This window comes from Tachypleus tridentatus, chromosome 4, assembly GCF_004210375.1.
Source record: "Tachypleus tridentatus isolate NWPU-2018 chromosome 4, ASM421037v1, whole genome shotgun sequence".
NCBI classification, from domain to species: domain Eukaryota; kingdom Metazoa; phylum Arthropoda; class Merostomata; order Xiphosura; family Limulidae; genus Tachypleus; species Tachypleus tridentatus.
Window position 1 is genome coordinate 30,971,074 of NC_134828.1, and position 19,394 is coordinate 30,990,467.

The 19,394-nt window shown below is 36.6% G+C and overlaps 1 protein-coding gene across 3 annotated transcripts in view; it reads right to left on the bottom strand.

Moving 5' to 3' along the window:
* LOC143248791 (uncharacterized) overlaps window positions 1-18,980 on the bottom strand; it is a 28,222-nt gene extending 9,242 nt beyond the window's left edge. For 2 of the 3 annotated variants that reach the window (XM_076497524.1, XM_076497523.1), the window contains exon 1: window positions 12,719-12,970. In XM_076497524.1, the coding sequence (XP_076353639.1) occupies window positions 12,719-12,808 (90 nt within the window). In that variant the 5' untranslated portion in view covers window positions 12,809-12,970. Of the gene's footprint in view, window positions 1-12,718; window positions 12,971-18,837 lie in introns of those variants that run through there. The other variant, XM_076497525.1, reaches the window with a different exon arrangement.
* Window positions 18,981-19,394: the final 414 nt, after the last annotated feature.

Sequence of the window (19,394 nt, forward strand, 5' to 3'; positions counted from 1 at the left end):
GTCATTAAATGTATCCACTAATGATTTTGTTTAAATAAATTTTTAACGTTAGATTATATAGAGGTAGATTTGATTTTATTATATATTATTTCTTTCTATACATGTGTGTGTATCTGTGTGTTTATACTTTTACATCGTCATAAAGTTAAACACAAGTTCAACAACGCCACCAAGTGCTAACTTGATTTACTTCTATTTTACAAGGCATGAAATAATTGGGTGTGGTTCATGAGTCTGTTGATCGAGCCTATGCGCCCCTAGTGGAAAGCGGTGTGTTTGCGGACTCAAACCGCTAAAAAACTGTGTTTCGATATCCTTGGCGGGCAGAGCACAGGTAGTCCGTAATGTAGCTTTCTGCTCAGTTCTAAACAAACAAACAATCGAACTTATACGTTTTAGGACGAGCCAATGCAATGTTTCTTAGACTTATCTTTTGACTCGCTGTTGTTTACCTGTAAATATACTGCTTTATCTGAACATGTTTACTGAGTTAGTAATGAATCCTCAGAAGCATTCTTAGAAACAAAGGAAGTTTTTTTATAACCAGGCTGTTATTTTCGGGCAATATGCTGATTCAGAAAACAAAAATCCTAAAACTTATGTACATTCACTACAAACGAGATCAATAATTTAATTGTTAATTGCTAACATATCAGTTAGAAGACAATAGATGTCACAGACCAGGCAGGCTTAGCCATTTGTCTTGAGTCTAAATACAGACAGGCTTAACAGTTGTTAGTGGCGATATTGTTCAACGTATTTCACATTTATTCGTTAACTCTTTTCAAGACATTCACGCCACTTTAAAGGATAGATTCAAACCGTGGGTCAGATGTTGTATTTTTGCTTTCAAAACAAAATTATTTATTTACCTTTCAGCTAAAATACGGTAAGAGTTGGCTCCGTGGGGAATCATAAATTTTGGACCTGACGAATCGAGTTTCGATCTGTGGGATGCCATGCCCTTAATGTAGATAGTGGATGGTTGGGTGTTGCAGACTGTCTGAAATCCCCCCTGGTTAGTAGTTCAAAATCATGAACAACGGTGGCCCGGCATGGCCAGGTGGTTAAGGCGCTCGATTCGTAATCCGAGGTTCAGGGGCTCGAATCAACAAATATACTCATCCTTTCAGCCGTGTGGGCGTTATAATGTTACGGGCAGCTTGTTGGTAAAAGAGTAGCCCAAGAGTTAGCGGTTGGTGGTGATGACTAGGTACCTTCCCTCTAGTCTTTCACTGCTAAATTAGGGACAGTTAGCGCAGATAGCCCTCGTGTAGCTTTGCGCGAAATTCAAAAACAAACAAGCACGAACAACGGTAAACAGCCTTAGTAACTTTGTCATAAATACAAGTACATATTTATCTAAGTTAAATTTGGTTTAGTTAAACCTACACATCAGAGCTATGTTATTTTTCATTTATTATTGCAAAATGTGCAAATAATTAAATTTTGATTTTTTTACAGAAATAACTTAAGAAATATACTTTTTCTGGAAGTTCTGTTATGTATGCAACTCTCCATCTATCTGTAACATGGAAAGGTTGCTGTTAAGCCCAAATCTACATACTGGGTTATCTGTACTCTGCCCACCGTGGATATCGCAACCCGATGTTTAGTGTTAAAATCCTTCAAGCTTACTGCTGGCTCAACAGTGGAATCCGTGTTGTGAAAATGAAGCACAAGAAGACATTTACAGGTCAATTATTTTACTCCCCATTATAAACATTAAGACTGAGGAAGCTAAGCATATTAAATTTATATCGATAATGTATCTAATACCTATCACGTAAACCAAATGACAGAGTAAGGCAAACTACCAGCTGTTATGTTTCGCACCATTAAACTTGACCGATATTTGAGTTTCACACCACTGCTTTCAGCTAACACATGATCTTCACACCGCTTAATTTTGCAGACGGTTTCACACCATTATACCACTGTCCGAATTTCACACCGTAATATTTTATCAATGTTTGTATTTCATAGCACAGTTATTTACCGACTCTTTGTTTTACACCCCTACAACATTTGGACTTCACATTTTGTATTAGAGACATTTAATTTCGTACCACATTGAAATATCGACACTTTGTTTCTCCACATTTTTTTTCACACACCACACTAAAACATTGACACTTTGTTTCTCCACTTTTTTTTCACACACCACACTAAAACATTGACACTTTGTTTCTCTACATTTTTTTCACACACCACACTAAAACATTGACACTTTGTTTCATATCATTTTATTTAACCTCTACTTATAATTCAGTCTCCTTAACTATCTTGTCTTCGTTATTTTTAACTACTAACAATTAAAATTTTATTGAAACAGATATCAGAAGTGTTAGGTTTTATCAGGTACATGTAGAGGTGTGTTTTTTGTTTTTTTTTACAGGTGTGTTTAGTTTCTATCAGCTACGTTACGTTTCTAGGGTGGTGAAATTTCCCAAGTGGGTGTATTTATATCTGGGTGGTGACGCGTTTTTACGGTGACTTCCGAGTGTATCAGGCACGTTGAGTTCCTATCGGCCGGTACCCGGCATGGCCAGAGGGGTTAAGGCGTTCGACTCATAATCTAAGGGTCGCGAGTTCGATTTTTAGTCGCACCAAACATGCTCGCACTTTCAGCCGTAGGAGCGTTATAATGTAAGGGTCAATCCCACTATTCGTTGGTAGAAGAGTAGCCCAAGAGTTGGCGGTGGGTGGTGATGACTAGCTGACTTCCATCTGGTCTTACACTTCTAAATTAGGGACGGCTAGTGTAGATAGCTCTCGTGTAGCTTTGCGCGAAATTCGAAAAACAAACAAAAAAATAAAAACAAACCTATCAGCTGTGTTACACTTGTTTGCTTTTTCGGGCATGTTGAGATTATATCAGGAGTGTTGTGTTTCTCAAACGTATTTAGTGTTACCTGGTACGTTAAGTTCAAAGATTGTTTATATGGAAAACGTTCATATAAAGCGTTTTACTTTAATGGCAGTATTGTAAGTTATTAAAAATAACAAAACACTTTTGAACAGCCGGAAAAAAATACGAATTATAAATTACATTTAAATTGTCCAAGAATGTTGCTGTGCAAAGACGAGAACAGTCAAAGTTAAAGAGACCAAATAATTTATTAAACGGCACGAAACTCTTATACAATAAGATGATAACGTTTCGAATAAAGGGAAAAAAATGTGTATAAATTATAAGCTACACCAAATTAACATAACATCAACAACCAATAACATGTATGTGTGTTAAGCTACACCAAATTAACATAGCATCAACAACCAATAACATGTATGTGTGTTAAGCTACACCAAATTAACATAACATCAACAACCAATAACATGTATGTGTGTTAAGCTACACCAAATTAACATAACATCAACAACCAATAACATGTATGTGTGTTAAGCTACACCAAATTAACATAGCATCAACAACCAATAACATGTATGTGTGTTGCTACACCAAATTAACATAGCATCAACAACCAATAACATGTATGTGTGTTAAGCTACACCAAATTAACATAGCATCAACAACCAATAACATGTATGTGTGTTAAGCTACACCAAATTAACATAGCATCAACAACCAATAACATGTATGTGTGTTAAGCTACACCAAATTAACATAGCATCAACAACCAATAACATGTATGTGTGTTAAGCTGCATCAAATTAACATAACATCAACAACCAATAACATTTATGTATGTTAGTCATTCATAATTATGAACTAATAGACTTGAAGGGTGGTGGGTTAGCTATATCTACCTTCCTTCAAGTTTAGCCCCCCAGTAGCTCAGCGATACGTCTGCGAACGTACAACGCCAAAATCCGGGTTTCGATACTCGTGGTGGGCAGAGCTCAGATAGCCCATTGTGTTGCTTTGTGCTTAATTCAAAACAACAACAATAACAATCTTCAAGTTTATTAGTTCATAATTAGGGATGACCAATACATATAACTTTTTCTTTAGCTTTCAGTGAAAGCTCCAAAACAAAACTTTGAGCTACTCTGACCAAACAGCAGAATTTTATTGTCACTCTTATAACGCACCAATGGACTCAAACTACGAAGTGCATGGGGATGCAAACCAAGATTCTTCTGATTCACATTCCAACATGCTAACCTCTAAACCTTCACCACCGATTACACACGCACTTGAAACATTTACATAATTAAGGGTAACCCACACATGATATTAAAACTTTTCATTCCGAGTCGACCGCAAGAATATTTAAATATATTTAACATTTTATAAAGTAAATGAGTTATATTACAGGTAATAATATATAGTATTATCTTTTCTGCACATAATCCCTACTTAGAAATACTGGATTTTTAGAAAAGTGATACCAGTTTCCGCATTTATAATACACAATAAAACTCAATTAGTTCCATTTTAATCTGTGTTTGTTTGTGGTTTTTTTTAATTTCGCACAAAGCTACACAAAGCTATCTGCACTAGCTGTCCCTAATTTAGCGGTGTAAGACTAGAGGGAAGGCAGCTAGTCATCACCACCCACCGCAAACTCTTGGGCTATTCTTTTACCAACGAATAGTGGGATTGACAGTGATATTATCACGCCCCCACGGGCGAGCATGTTTGGTGTGACGGGGATTCGAATTCCCGATTATCAAATTACCGCTCGAACGCTTTAACCCACCTGGCCATGTCGGGCCTCACAAAGTGTGTGTGTGTGTTTTGTTATAGCAAAGCCATATCGGACTATCTGCTGAATCCACCGAGGGGAATTGAACCCCTGATTTTAGCGTTGTAAATCACTTACCGCTGTGGCCTACAAAATGAACGTTTGTTGTTCATGCAAGATGGATGTCGTCCATTCATGCTTCTACAATTACCAACTACTCACACCCAGATAAGGTCATGGTATCATCTTAATTACACAACTATGGTGAAAAGAGACACCTTCACCTATATTTTGGAATTTACAGCTGTTTAAGTTTGATCCAAATTTTCAGTTCTGATACTTTACGCGTGATAAGGTTAATATGACTAACATGCCAGTAATAATAATAATAAACACAAATAAAAGCAGTTATTTATTAACACCACGTTATAAGATGTTCAACAGTTTCAGATAACTACTTTTTTATATTCAAACAATCCCGCATGTGGCTAAAGGATGTTACGGAATGGTTAGATATCAAATATTACGTAAAAAGTATCCACCATATTAAACTAGGGTTAACTGGAAGAGCATGACTACGAAATTTTGGATCATAGAGGTCTCTGTGATTGATAATCCACTTAACATGCACGAAATTACAATAAAAACATTTTCGTCTCTGATGTTAACCCCATTATTAGCTACTAAATGTCACCTGGTGGTAAAGATTAGTTCAGTAGGATATCTTAGCTTAGAGTAGTGATTAGGTCCAGTATTGTTTTGTTGTAATCCAACGGAGCATTTCTTTAGTCGCATTTTTAAGGCTGAATTATTTAAGATACCCTTAGTATCTCAAACTTATTGGCCCCATATTTGCAAACCTAATTACACGAATACCTAATTGGCCCTAAATTTGCAAACTTAATTACACGAATAACTAATTGGCCTTAAATTTGCAAACCTTCTTATATTAATAACTAAGTGAACATAAAATTTTGAACGTACTTTATGTGTACAATTAATTGCACTGAAATTGACATACCTACTTATTTGACAAATTAATTTGTCCTGATTTTGCATACCTATTTATGTGAATAACAAATTAGTCCTAAATTTTCCTACCTCCATGTGAATACCTAATTGAACCGAATTTGCATAACTGCTTACTTTCATTACAGTTTCAGCCACTTATCAGAAGTTAATTAAACACATACATATACTAGCCGTGATTCGCAAAACATTTGCAATAGTTTGTACGCCCTTCGTTATAATTTTCTATATTTTATCATTTTCGTGCATCAAGTCGTGAAAACTGCGCTTTCTTTCTTGCGGGCCTGGCATGGCCGAGCGCGTAAGGCGTGCGACTCGTAATCCGAGGGTCGCGGGTTCGCGCCCGCGTCGCGCTAAACATGCTCGCCCTCCCAGCCGTGGGGGTGTATAATGTGACGGTCAATCCCACTATTCGTTGGTAAAAGAGTAGCCCAAGAGTTGGCGGTGGGTGGTGATGACTAGCTGCCTTCCCTCTAGTCTTACACTGCTAAATTAGGGACGGCTAGCACAGATAGCCCTCGAGTAGCTTTGTGCGAAATTCCAAAACAAACAAACAAACAAACAAACTTTCTTGCGGGCGTCATGTGTTAGATGGATAAACCTTAGTTTATTTGAAAAGCGTTTACGCGGTCAGACAAACAAACCAGTGTAGATGTAATTTATTTAATAAAACTACGTGTAAACTAAACATAAAGTAAAGTAATGGTACTTATAATAAAAGTGTGCAGAACATGAAACAGTTACGAGCGCTAACTACATGTATGGCATGGTTTTACATGTTAAAACAAAGACACTCATAACCTGAAGAACAAAACCCGTATTAAAAAAACAAAAAAAAGTCACTAAGAGATGTTAATGGCAGTCTGTGAAACGAACCAAAACCAAAGAATTGCAAAATAAAGTAAACGTAAAGTTCTAATGAATGCAAACTTATCTCAGCATACAGAAACGTCTAATGCTTGTTCACAAAGTGATAAAAATATAGTTCTGGAACGAACTGTGCATGCGCATTTTAGATCTAAGTAAGTGGAAAACAGCCGTAGAAACCGTATTCAGTGAAATTTTTATTTGTTTTAGGAAGTTATACGCGGGTTAAGCTTTGTTTGTGTGAAATACTTTGGAAATAAAAAAAAATAAAGTTGATATTGAAGACAGTTGTCACTTGATGACAATGACTTTGTACCACACTCCTTGGATTCAAATGTTTGACTAAGTAAAAAACAAGGTGACACTAAATAGTAAAGTTAATACGCTATCCGTACTTCTCGGTCAAAGGAAAGTTTAACAATTTGAGATTTGAAGCGTTTGATCCAGAAATTTCCGAGAAAAATACCGGACAGACAAATGCAAGAGTATTATTTTTGTAGATAAGTTGTACTGATTTTGTGTATGTTTAGAAATTAACAGATTTGATTTTGAATGGTTCTAAAATATACTGAAATGTATAAAGTTTGAAATAAATATTCACCTACAAACTTTGTAAAGTAAGAAGCCACGTAATTAAAATTAAATATTGAATTAAAATAAAACACGCTCTGCGAAGTACATCCACGTTTTTCGAGGCTCAAACTCCCATGATTGATAACTTTGGAACTATGTGAAAGAAAGGTACAAGTTTCACTAGACTTTAAATAAATGTTTTACAAAACGTTTTTTATGCGTTTATTAACTCAAAACTAGTACTTAGAATATTTACAAGATAACGAACAGTTAAAAAAGAAACATTATAATTTTTTTCTGCGTGACGAACGCCTGCAAATAACCCATGAGATCTCAGAAAACCTATATGAGGCCGTATGTCAAACGTTTTGTATATTTGAAAAAAAAACCACCGCACAAGCTTGCTTTTTTCAACCGTAAATGCGTTGTAACATGACGGTCAATTTCTCTTCATTAGGCGGTGGACTGTATTTTCTAGTTATTTTACCTCTTGTCTAACACTTTAAAATTGGGAACAGCCAGCGCAGATAGCCTTCTGAGTAACCTTGCGCGAAATTCAATAAACAAAAAAAATCGTGTTCGATTGCAGCGATTTAATATATTTGTTACCGAACTAATCACACCAGATAATTGAAAATTTTCACGATAAGTCTTAAGGCTTATACCACTAGAGACTGGGTTTCTGGTGGGCATAGCTCAGTTAGCTCATTGTGTAACTTTGCGCTTTACTGCAAACAAAGACACAACGTTTTTGGTAGGTGTGGACACTGTGAAATGACAAACATTCGTATTTTCGTTATAAACAAACAGGAAGAAGGTTAAATATCGCTGGAAAGTGTGAACATTGTGGAAACATAAATGTTCCATTGTTCAGAACAAATAAATTCAACAATCCACACCAACCCTTTTTGTTCATTTAAGAGAATACAAGAACTCTTCCTTAAGACTAATTTAGATAAAGATGCATATTTTTTAAATTAATAATGTAAACAAATAAATTTGAAGTAAGTTCAAAGAGGGTACAACATATACATGGGTAACGACTAAAAATAATACTTTTGCAATTTATTACTGTATCCCTGAAAATAATGTCTAGTGGCAGTAAATTTGTTTTGAAATTCGCGCAAAGCTACACGAGGGCTATCTGCACTAGCCGTCCCTAATTTAGCAGTTTAAGACTAGAGGGAAGGCAGAAAGTCATCACCACTCACCAGCAGCTCTTTGGCTACTCCTTTACTAATGAATAGTGGTATTAACCGCCACATTATAATGCCCCCATGGTGAAAGGGTGTGCATGTTTGGTGTGACGGGGATTCGAACTCGCGATCCTCAGATTACAATTCGAGTGCCTTAATCACCTGGTCATGCCGGGCCAGTGGCAGTGAGGACATAACTAGGTAATATTCGAAATCTGGGTAGACATCACACTTCAGCACTGGTTTATCATGTTACAGACCGTATATGGCATGACTATTGCAGATAATTCTCGAGTAGCTTTGCGCAAAATTCAGAAACAACCATTTTTCGCTCAGGGGGACACTGATGATTTTACTCACATAGGGAGGATCTCACCACCCACCGCCGACTCTTGGGCTACTTTCTTGCCAATGAATAGTGGGATTGACCGTCACTTTATAACGCCCCCACGCCTGAAAGGGCGAGCATGTTTGGTGTGACGGGGATTCGAACAAGCGACCCTCGGATTACGAGTCGAACGCCTTAACACTCTTGGCCATGCCGGGCCCTTATGTAGAGGGAGAAAACAGAGGAACAGAAACAAACCACCTGAGAAGAAGAAGTTGTACTGAACTGGCTTGGCGGTTAGAATGTTCCATTTTCAAATTGTGAGTCGCAAGTTCAAATCCCATCATTGAATATGATAGACCACCCTTTCAACCGAAGGGACGTTATAAGTTAAGGTCAATCCCATTATTCAGTTAGAGTATTTCAAGAGTTGGCGATGCATGGTGTACCGACACCTCTATAGCCAATCATTTTTAAATTAAGGACTGCTGACGAAATGAGCCCTCGAACGACTTTGTGCAAAATTCAACAAAGAAACTTATTGGACCAAAATAACAATTTTTTTATTTACGTACATTAAACAAACAAAATATGTATCCTGTAGAGTCGCTATTTTGTCACCAGTTGCCAAAGAACATTCATATTGAAATGATGTTTGACAATTTAAGGTTCCTTGAATGTCTCTTTGTCTGATAAAGAGAAGTTCCTCGTGTCTATTATAAGTGTGTAAAAGTGACATGACCACGAATATGATGGTTAGTTACACCCGAATAACTCATTTTCCATTTCAAGATAACTTATCTTCTACAGACATCCCGAACTCTATATTGAAACGGGTTCCTTGTAACTACAAGCCTCATTGGCGTTGGTAGAAGTGGGCGTAGTGAACTACCTCTTCCAGTAAACTGATTTGTATTGCACTATATTCGTCGCTAGTTTCATTTTGCTATATGGCTTCCAGAAAAATTCATACATCCTATTAAGTATAAATATTAAAACTAAACGTTTAAGACTATACAATAAAACTAAAAGGTTGAAAGCATTTGTTAACATTAAACAGTTAAAGTTGTTCGTACAAGTAAACGGTTAAATGATAAAGCTAAGTAGCTATATACGTGTACAAACTAAAAGTTTAAAAACAATGTATTAAAATAAAAAGTTTGAGAGTATTTATTAGAAAAAGGTTAAGCCTGTATATAGTCCGGCATGGCCAGGTGGTTAAGGCACTCGACTCGTAAGCTGAGGGTCGCGGGTTCGAATCCCTGTCACACCAAACATGCTCGCACTTTCAGCCGTAGTGACATTATAATGTGACGAACAATCCCACTATTCGTTGGGAAAAAGAGTAGCCCAAAAGTTGGCGGTGGGTGGTGATGACTAGCTACCTTCTCTTTAGTCTTATACTGCTAAATTAGGGACGGCTAGCGCAGATAGCCCTCCTGTAGCTTTGCGCGAAATTCAAAAACAAATAAATAAACAAATTTACGATAAACTAGTGGTGGATTATAAGTTATTCTTATATTAAATTGTATACTGTGTTTCTAATGAAGGCGTTAGAACTTGATATATATATATATTCAAGAAACATGCAAAAAATCATCCGAGTTTCGCTTTTCACTTAGTTCACTATAATTTTAAGAAGTACTTCAGACTGAAATGTTACACACAAATTGTGTAAATATTAGTAGTTGTAACACACACATATTTGTATATACACACGCCTAAAGTAAACAGATGCTAGTGAACACAATATATCATTTCCACCAAAGGAATCGACACTTGGATTATAAATTTATAAGCCTTAAAACTTACCATTGAAACAATAGGATAAAGTTTTAACACAATATAATAATGTTCGACTATATCTCATCTCCACCAAAAGTAGTATTTGTTTTAACTGAAAAAGTGGGTGATATAAATAATAGTTTCATAGCCCACGAAATAGTATTTTGTTGTTGTTGTTTTTTAATTTTGCGTAAAGCTACACTAGGGCTATCTGCTCTAGCCGTCCCTAATTTAGCAGTTTAAGACTAAAAGGAAAGCAGCTAGTCATCAGTAAGACTAGAAGGAAGGCAGCTAGTCATCACCACCCACCACCACTCTTAGGCTACATTTTTATCAACGAATAATTGATTCACCGTCACATTGTAACGCCCCAGCGGCTGAAAGAGCGAAAGCGTTTGGTGCGACAGCGATTCGAACCCTTGACCCTCAGATTACGAATCGAGTGCTCCAACCACCTAATCTTGCCGGACCGTCTGCGCAAGGGTGCAGAAATAAATACAGTAATAATCAGCTGCTTCAACTATAAACCAAAAATGTTATAATAACACATTAACTTATAAAATGTCTCGAATTGTGATCCATCTTGATTGGTTTGCACAGTTAGAACAAAAAATGCTATATATTCTGCATAAAACAACATAGCTGACATAATTATTGGCTGTAGAACTTGTTTCAAAGACTATGATTGATGAAAAACCAACAGAATACGACTAAAGATTCTACCAATTTATTAACCTCTCATTTCTTAAACGAAACTTCTGCGTAGGACTGAACTCAGGGTTAAACGACTTAAAAACGCTTAAACCTACGGTAAAAGTGCATTAAAGTTTTAACCTTGAGTAAAACAAAAATGTCCGATTTCAATAGAATCCCATAAAACAGCTTCCAAAACTTTGACAAAAACTCGGATATGGAATAACAGGTTTCAAATATTAAAGTACGTACACGGTAAAATTTTAATTTCAAATCCTAGATTAAAAATGCTCTTTTACGAAAAGTAAATAAACAGTGAAGTGCAATCTCAAATAACGTTTAAATTCACAATAATGGAACTGCTCCAAATTTATATGGAAACAAACTTTGACAATCTTATGTGTCCTCATCAATCTAACAAAATTTTTTTTTTTAAAACGCAAACATTGGACTGAAGAGGATACGTGAAAGAGTCGAAACTTGGATCCATATAAATTTGTTTTTGTTCTGACATCGTGGGTTTAAATATTTTATCTTTTGTAACAGGTTTAGTTCATGCGCGATCCAGAGTAAAATGAGGCTAACAGCTTAACTGTATGTTTTAGTTCTACGAAAAGACCAATAATTTCATATATACATTAGCTACCACCTTCAGAACAGAAAGTTGTCTGCTTAAGAGTGTGATATTTCTTATAGGAAAACCACATGAAGCTATCTGCTATGTTCACCGTAGGGAATCGAACCACTGATTTTATCATTGTAATCCGAAGACTTACCGCTGTCCCACCGTGGGACCTTGCTAAACAAAAGAGCCTCATTGGTTTGGTTATCTGTTGTGTCTGCAGCAGAGAATGGAGACCCGTATTTTAGTATTGTCCCGTTACGGGAGCCATGGAAACAGACAGAATAACGTAGAAACTTATCTTCAACAAATAAAAAGTGTAAGTGAGCATTTTACTGGAACTTCAAGTGTATAACTACTAAATAATAAGATTTACGGAAATAAAAAAATAAAAAGCTAGCTGTCTCCCTCTAAAGTCTTTATGAAACTCGTATTGGTTATCTCGCGTACACTTAAGAAACAAAAAACACACATGTAATAAAACAATAAACTGGAATAGTTATAGATGTGTATTTGTTAATCTCTCAAACGCAATGAACATTTTAAGTTTAGTGAAGCAAGTATTCTCGACGCCAAGCGCTTTAAAACCGTTTCTCGGTCTCACGAAACAAAATCACAGAAGCTTCGTTTCCTAGCAACCTGTTCCACCTGACAAACTTCTTCCACGTAAAGAGAAACTTAAGTTAAAAATTACTAATGCGTACAAGGTTTCTACACTTCAAAAGCATTGATTTTGAATGGACTTTGATTTTACTTTGCGAAGGTCTACGAGGTGGCGCTTTAATCGCACATAAAAAAAAAAACACGCAATATACAAAATGTTTATGACTACAATAGCAGTAAATATTATTATTTTGGTAAACATTAATCTACAACGAAATTCGTTAAGGCAGCTGTTTGAAACAGCATATAAGATGTTGGTTACTAAGGCCAGTAGTCAGTGGTACTTGTGGATATATACTTTTTGACTCACATCTTGGAAATCCGCCATCTCGGAAGCCATGGAAGTAGAACGCCTTGAAAGCAAAGGGACCGAAGTAAAAACCGCCGTGCCACTAGACATAGGTCGGACGGTCCCGTTTAACGAACCTGTAAAAAGTGATTGCTTCTAGCGTGAATGGTGCGCGTAGTCCCACCTGTCCAAGATGAAACAACTCGACTGTCTGCCGTGATCACCTGTTTTCATTGGCTCCTACCTGTCGCTTCTATATAGGACGTCGGCTGTAATGTGTGTAACTGCCAATGAAGAATGACTCTGTCACGCGCCAATCATTGCACGCGCCTATAGAAGGCAACGTGCCAGATGACTTAGGGGGCAGGCACACAATCACTAAGTTTTCTGAATGAACCACTACTGAATCAACTTTAGGAAGCACGTGGCGCACGCGCCACCTTCAGGCTTTTCTCCCTCGAGGCTCTTGCGAGAGCTCGGATCCTGATGATGAGGGTGACGCCAACGTTCTGAATAAACATTCTTCCTAGTGTCTTCTAGAAGCTGCCATCTGATTGGGTACTGGAATTTTTGGTCGGTCCTCTATTACAAGTTATGTTACTTTTGCAACTTAAACGAGGAGTACTCTGTGATTTCCCTATGAAAGGTGAATTGTGGAGAATAATTATCTTCTAGATAAAGCTAAGTTCCCATTTTTAAATCCATTTGTTTACTCTCAGGAATAACAGAAATAACCTTAATGTTGGTCCTATGGGTTTGAATAATACGAAAGCTAAGACTGTTTTCGTGATTAAAAATAATTATACATATTTGAAACATATCATAGTTTGTTTTATTTGTCTTACGTTCCACAGATATTAATAACACAGTTGGATATCTGCGCTTTGTCGAATGAGGTGATTTGGTTCCTGGAGTGTAGCAGTATATGTGTTTAAACTTACCGTTTCCAGCACTGGTAAGTTAAAAAATAAACAAAATAGAATAAGCCATAACGTAATAAAGCTGTGAGACGTAAGGTATCTGGCCTCCTTCGTATTACGTTATGGCGTTATTTTCGTAAGTTTGTTATTTATTGATTATACATACAAATAAAGGAATAAGGGAACGATTAATCAGTGATGCATTTAGGAAATTCCTCTCGATCACGTTTTTATTTACTATAACTAGATAATTTAAAATATAATGTTATAAGTAGGTGCTTTGGTCGCCCAGTTCGAACTGTAGAACCAAAAGCGTTCGTCTGATGCCGGCCCGGCATGGCCAAGTGTGTTAAGGCGTTCAGCGAGGGTCGCATGTTCGAATCCCCGTGGCACCAAACATGATCGCTCTTTCAGCCATGGGGTCGTTATAATGTGGCGATTAATCCCACTATTCGTTGGTAAGAGTTGGTGGTGGGTGGTGGTGACTAACTGTCTTCCCTCTAGTCTTACACTGCTAAAGTAGGGACGGCTAGTGCAGATAGCCCTCCAGTAGCTTTGCGCGAAATTCAGAAAACGAACAAACAATCATCTGATGCCAAAAGATACCGTGGTGTTAAATGTCACTTTTGTTTGGTGTCGACTTCATGTATTTCACAATCAGATTTCTTGCTCAGTTAAGCCTTCATTTACGGTATTAATAAGGTAAGTTTGACGTGAGTGCCAAAATCGAACCGATCGCGTAGTAACGTCACTATTTAAACCCCATATTTATGGAATCCTCCCGAGGTTCTTTACTACGAAACTGGTTGAACCAGATTCTCACGACTTATCCACATCAAACTGACGGACAACGTTGTTTTACACACAATATAAAAATTCTGAGAAGTCCCTTAAGTTGTGTTGGTTGTGAGATGAAACTTAAGCTGTGATCATATGAAAAGAAGTTTTGTACAGAAACAGGAACTTTTAACCCGAGCACTACGAGGGTTGAATAATAATAATGAAGGGTAAGCCTACAATTACAGCACGTAAACGTAAGATATTTCATAGCACAATTTAGACTTGTACCTTTCTCAAGGTGATAACACTCGTCAGTATAATAAATTGAAGACATTTTACATTTCTTTACAAAATACACCTAAAAAAGATTTATTTATTATGTATGTATTTTTAAAATGGTCATTCGCCTAAAATTACTAAGTCATGCGATAAAAAAAATTCAACATTTACACTACTTATTTCTTGTAAACATGAAATTAGAATGTCTAAATGTTTGATGAGTTCTAGACAAACAAATAAATATTTGTGATATGGAAGCATGAATTACTTTGGAATGATACACAGCTTATCACATTTTACTACACGGATGTATAATTTGTTTGATTTAGGTGTATAGTTCACAAATAAAAGCAGTCTTGTCTGTTGTTCGGATTGTTAAACATTTTTATGAAGTTCAAAAGGTTATTTATTGTTAAAAACAATATTGTCCAATTATAGAGATCAACCTCCAGATTTTAGTATTATAAGCTCTCAAGCTTACTACTGAGCCATTGAGGTGTTTCGTTTGTTTTCCTTGGTTTGTTTTGAATTTCGCGCTATCAAGGGCTATCTGCGCTAACCGTCCCTAATTTAGCAGTGTGTAACACTAGAGGGAAGGCAACTAGTCATCATCACCCACCACCAACTCTTGGGCTACTATTTTACCAACGAGTAGTGGGATTGACCGTCACTTTATAACGCCCCTACGGCTAAAAGACCGAGCATGTCTGGTACGACGAAGATTCGAACCCGCGACCCTCGGATTACGAGTCCAGTGCCTTAATTATCTGGCCATGACGGGCCGTTTGTTTTTCTTAAAAGAATAAGCAGTTTCTCTTTTTGTTTTTCTTCTTTCTTCAGTGCAATTACAAAAAAAAAACAAACCAAAAACAAACATAACGTACTCATTTCTATCCGATATTTTGACAGAATTTGCTTTTTTTAATTTCATATTTGATGTTTTTCGAGCCACTATGTCACTGCCACTCTAGACTAGAAATATCACATTTTCTTGTGTTGAAACTTTTGTTATCCCACAAACATGTGTCAGCATGAAAATGATAGCAATGATTTTGAAAATAAAACAATGGTTCTAATATTTCCTTGTTTTTGTATTTATTGGAAAGCTACTAGAAAAACTTTGGTAGCCACTAGTTTTGAGATACTTATCAGAACAACTAGTTATCATCACACAACCCTACTATCCACTGTCCACAGTAAGGGATTTGCTTTCACTCTTTTAACTCTACCTTGGCTTAAAACACGGATAATGTGTTCCGCAAATAGAGTCTATTATTGCAGGATGCGGAGCTGATTCGCCAACTCCGAATGCCGGAAGTCCAGCACAAGACCAAACGTCTCTCTTTTATTAAATATGGTAAGAATTACATGTACTTATCAAGCACGTTGACTAGTCTTCTGCACCATCAGATTATATATGAGGTCCGGTTTTTATATTTACTAATACATATAGAGGAAACGTAACAGTGAGGGTTTCTCTGTTGAATTTCACGTGAAGCTAGTAAGGACAGTCTGCATTAGTCGTCTCTATTTTTGAAGTGATCAATTGGACAAAAGGCAGCTAGTCAACACCATTAACCAATAACTTTTGGGCTACTCTTGTAAGACTGAAATGCTGAGAGTGATTTGGGGGGAGGGGGTTGGAGAAGGGGTAATGGAATCGCAGACAGTCCTGCTCATTAACCGGAGAGGTAAACAAACATGAATACTTTTAATGGTGACTTGCTCAAATGGATTGAGCTTTACTTCCTACAAAATTTATCAGGTCTTAAACATGAATGACTCTTTAAGTTGCAACCACAGACAAAGAGATAGTAGCTTTTTAGGGATTTATAAAATATGCTGCAAAAGAAACCAGGTGATAATAAATCATTACAGAAGTCTAAGAATATACTACATAAAAAGAGTTATAGGTGCTAATAAAACATTACCGAAGTCTAAGAATATACTATATAAAAATAGTTACAGGTGCTAATAAATCATTACAGAAATCTAAGAATATACTATATAAAAATTGTTACAGCAAATAAAATCATTACAGAAATCTAAGAATATACTATATAAAAATTGTTACAGCAAATAAAATCATTACAGAAATCTAAGAATATACTATATAAAAATAGTTACAGATGCTAATAAATCATTACAGAAATCTAAGAATGTAATATATAAAAACAGTTAGAGGCGTTAATGAATCATGACAGAAGTGTCTGAGAATTATACTATATAAAAAGAGTTGTAGGTACTAATACATCATTACATCTACATATGTTATATTAAAAGAGTTGTAGGTACTAATACATCATTACATCTACATATGTTATATTAAAAGAGTTGTAGATACTAATACATCATTACATCTACATATGTTATATTAAAAGAGTTGTAGGTACTAATACATCATTACATCTACATATGTTATATTAAAAGAGTTGTAGATACTAATACATCATTACATCTACATATGTTATATTAAAAGAGTTGTAGGTACTAATACATCATTACATCTACATATGTTATATTAAAAGAGTTGTAGGTACTAATACATCATTACATCTACATATGTTATATTAAAAGAGTTGTAGGTACTAATACATCATTACATCTACATATGTTATATTAAAAGAGTTGTAGGTACTAATACATCATTACATCTACATATGTTATATCAAAAGAGTTGTAGGTGCTAATACATCGTTACAGAAGTCTGAAAATAATTTCTACATAAAAACAGTTGCCTTGTAATTAAAAATTTCAAACAAGACCTGTTAAAAAACAACTTGGCTTTAGTGGGACTTTAGTCATCAATATTTTTCCATGTATATTTTGGTCAAATGGTTAAGCTCGAATTTATATTAGTTTTCATATTTGTCCGTGGTAAACGTATAACTTATTAGCTCTGTAGAATCGCATTATAGAATGTTCCTATTTTACTTGAACACAAAATTTATTAAATACTACTGGAATTGGTCTACGTGATACAGAATAGAAACATGTTGAAACACGTCTCCGTGAGAAAGTTCAGTTTGTAACAGCCACGTGAGGCTGTTACGTAAACTACTTTGTTATGTATGCTGATTGTCAAAAACTAGAGTATTGATGATCAAGACAAGATGTAAATACGTTTTTTTTATCTTTATTAATCAGTAGGCGTAGCAAGGAGCGTATCAGCTGCGTCTCAAGTGATCTCTGTGTTGGCTGACAGGCGGATTCTCACGGTGCGCGTGTGCGCGTGCTGCGATGGCGACCCTGGATCCAGCCTACGTGTAAACGAAGGTATTTTCCACTTGGGTTTCGTAACGCAAACGTCGATTATTTTATAACTAGTTATTTTCAAGTGAACCTACACTATCACCTCTCACTGTTACACAACCCTCTCAACTACAGCTACTACTGGTAATAAACTCGCTGTGTCGCTCATATTTTCTGTTTCAAAAAACGCCAAGGGTGCTGCGTGGCTTTTGGGTAACTTACAATATTTCCAAGTCAATAATAATAATAAAAACGTTATGTAAAACGACGGATACAGTCTCTCTCTAGCCGTATAATTAGCTAATTATGTGGCTTTCTGCCCATCTGTCTATTTAATCTTTCATTTTCACTAATAAATACACGTGAACTTGGCGCTTCCGACCCTGCCAACGCACCATGACGATATAAGTTCGCCTCGCTTACGTGGTACCAGATGCTACCAGTCATGAGCTGGCCGCTGTGCTTCGATGTTATCGCTCTCTCGTTGTGTCCTGAATCAGTTAATGTGTATTGTTGGGAATCAACTGACCAGAGAAATACTTCCATGGCAAATTTCAGTAAAGCACGACAAATTATACTTTTCTTCTGAAAATTGAATCAACTCGTCCCCGCCCTAGCCACGCGGGATTTAAATGAACGCTACTAAGGGGTGGCTTATTCGCATTCATCAAAAACGTCAGCACGTGAACCTAGCATGCTTTCTCTCGCCATTGCCCCCCAGATAGACCAGATAAGGCGGCTATTAATTACAGGCCTACTGCTCGGCTGAGCTCTGCAGGTACTGAACCACTGTCCTGTTACAACCACGGCCTCAAGTCAAAAGAACTACCTCACCGCCCAGTGACCCTACTCTTTCCAGATGTTTGATATTAAGGCGATATATGCGTTTTCCGATAATCTTTAACTTACCATTCTGGACATTCGGTGGCTCTTGGTGAAACTCACGAAGGCCACTCGGAGCCGAGGTCAGAAGATGATTATTTACCCGTGTTTCCCTCGTGGAAAACATCAGTTGGGCTGACGAGGGACGGTGCAGAACCTCACTCTGAGCTAACCTCGCGACCCTTGCGAGATGCATCGACCACTGCACAGAGAAAACACGTCCCTGACAGTCAGATAGGATAGGTTTCAGTCTGCGCCTTGGGGAACATCACTTTCGTGTACTAGATAAGGGTTCGAATAATGCACTATGTAAATCTTGCTAATAAGAAAGATTAACCTGTACCACGAATGATATTAAGGAAATACGTGTATCGTTAATTAAACACGTGATGACTTAATTAGTAAAATACGATTTACAGCTTTGATATGTAGTAGAAGGAATCACAGAGAACTTTCTCAGAAAATAATGATATATAAAAAGGACTTCTAAGGATTTTTTCCCACCTCTTCGTTTAGTATTTAAACAGCAAGTTGAGAGAGGTTCTTGAGAGTTTTTGCCTTTGCTTCTGGTATTTTGACAACAA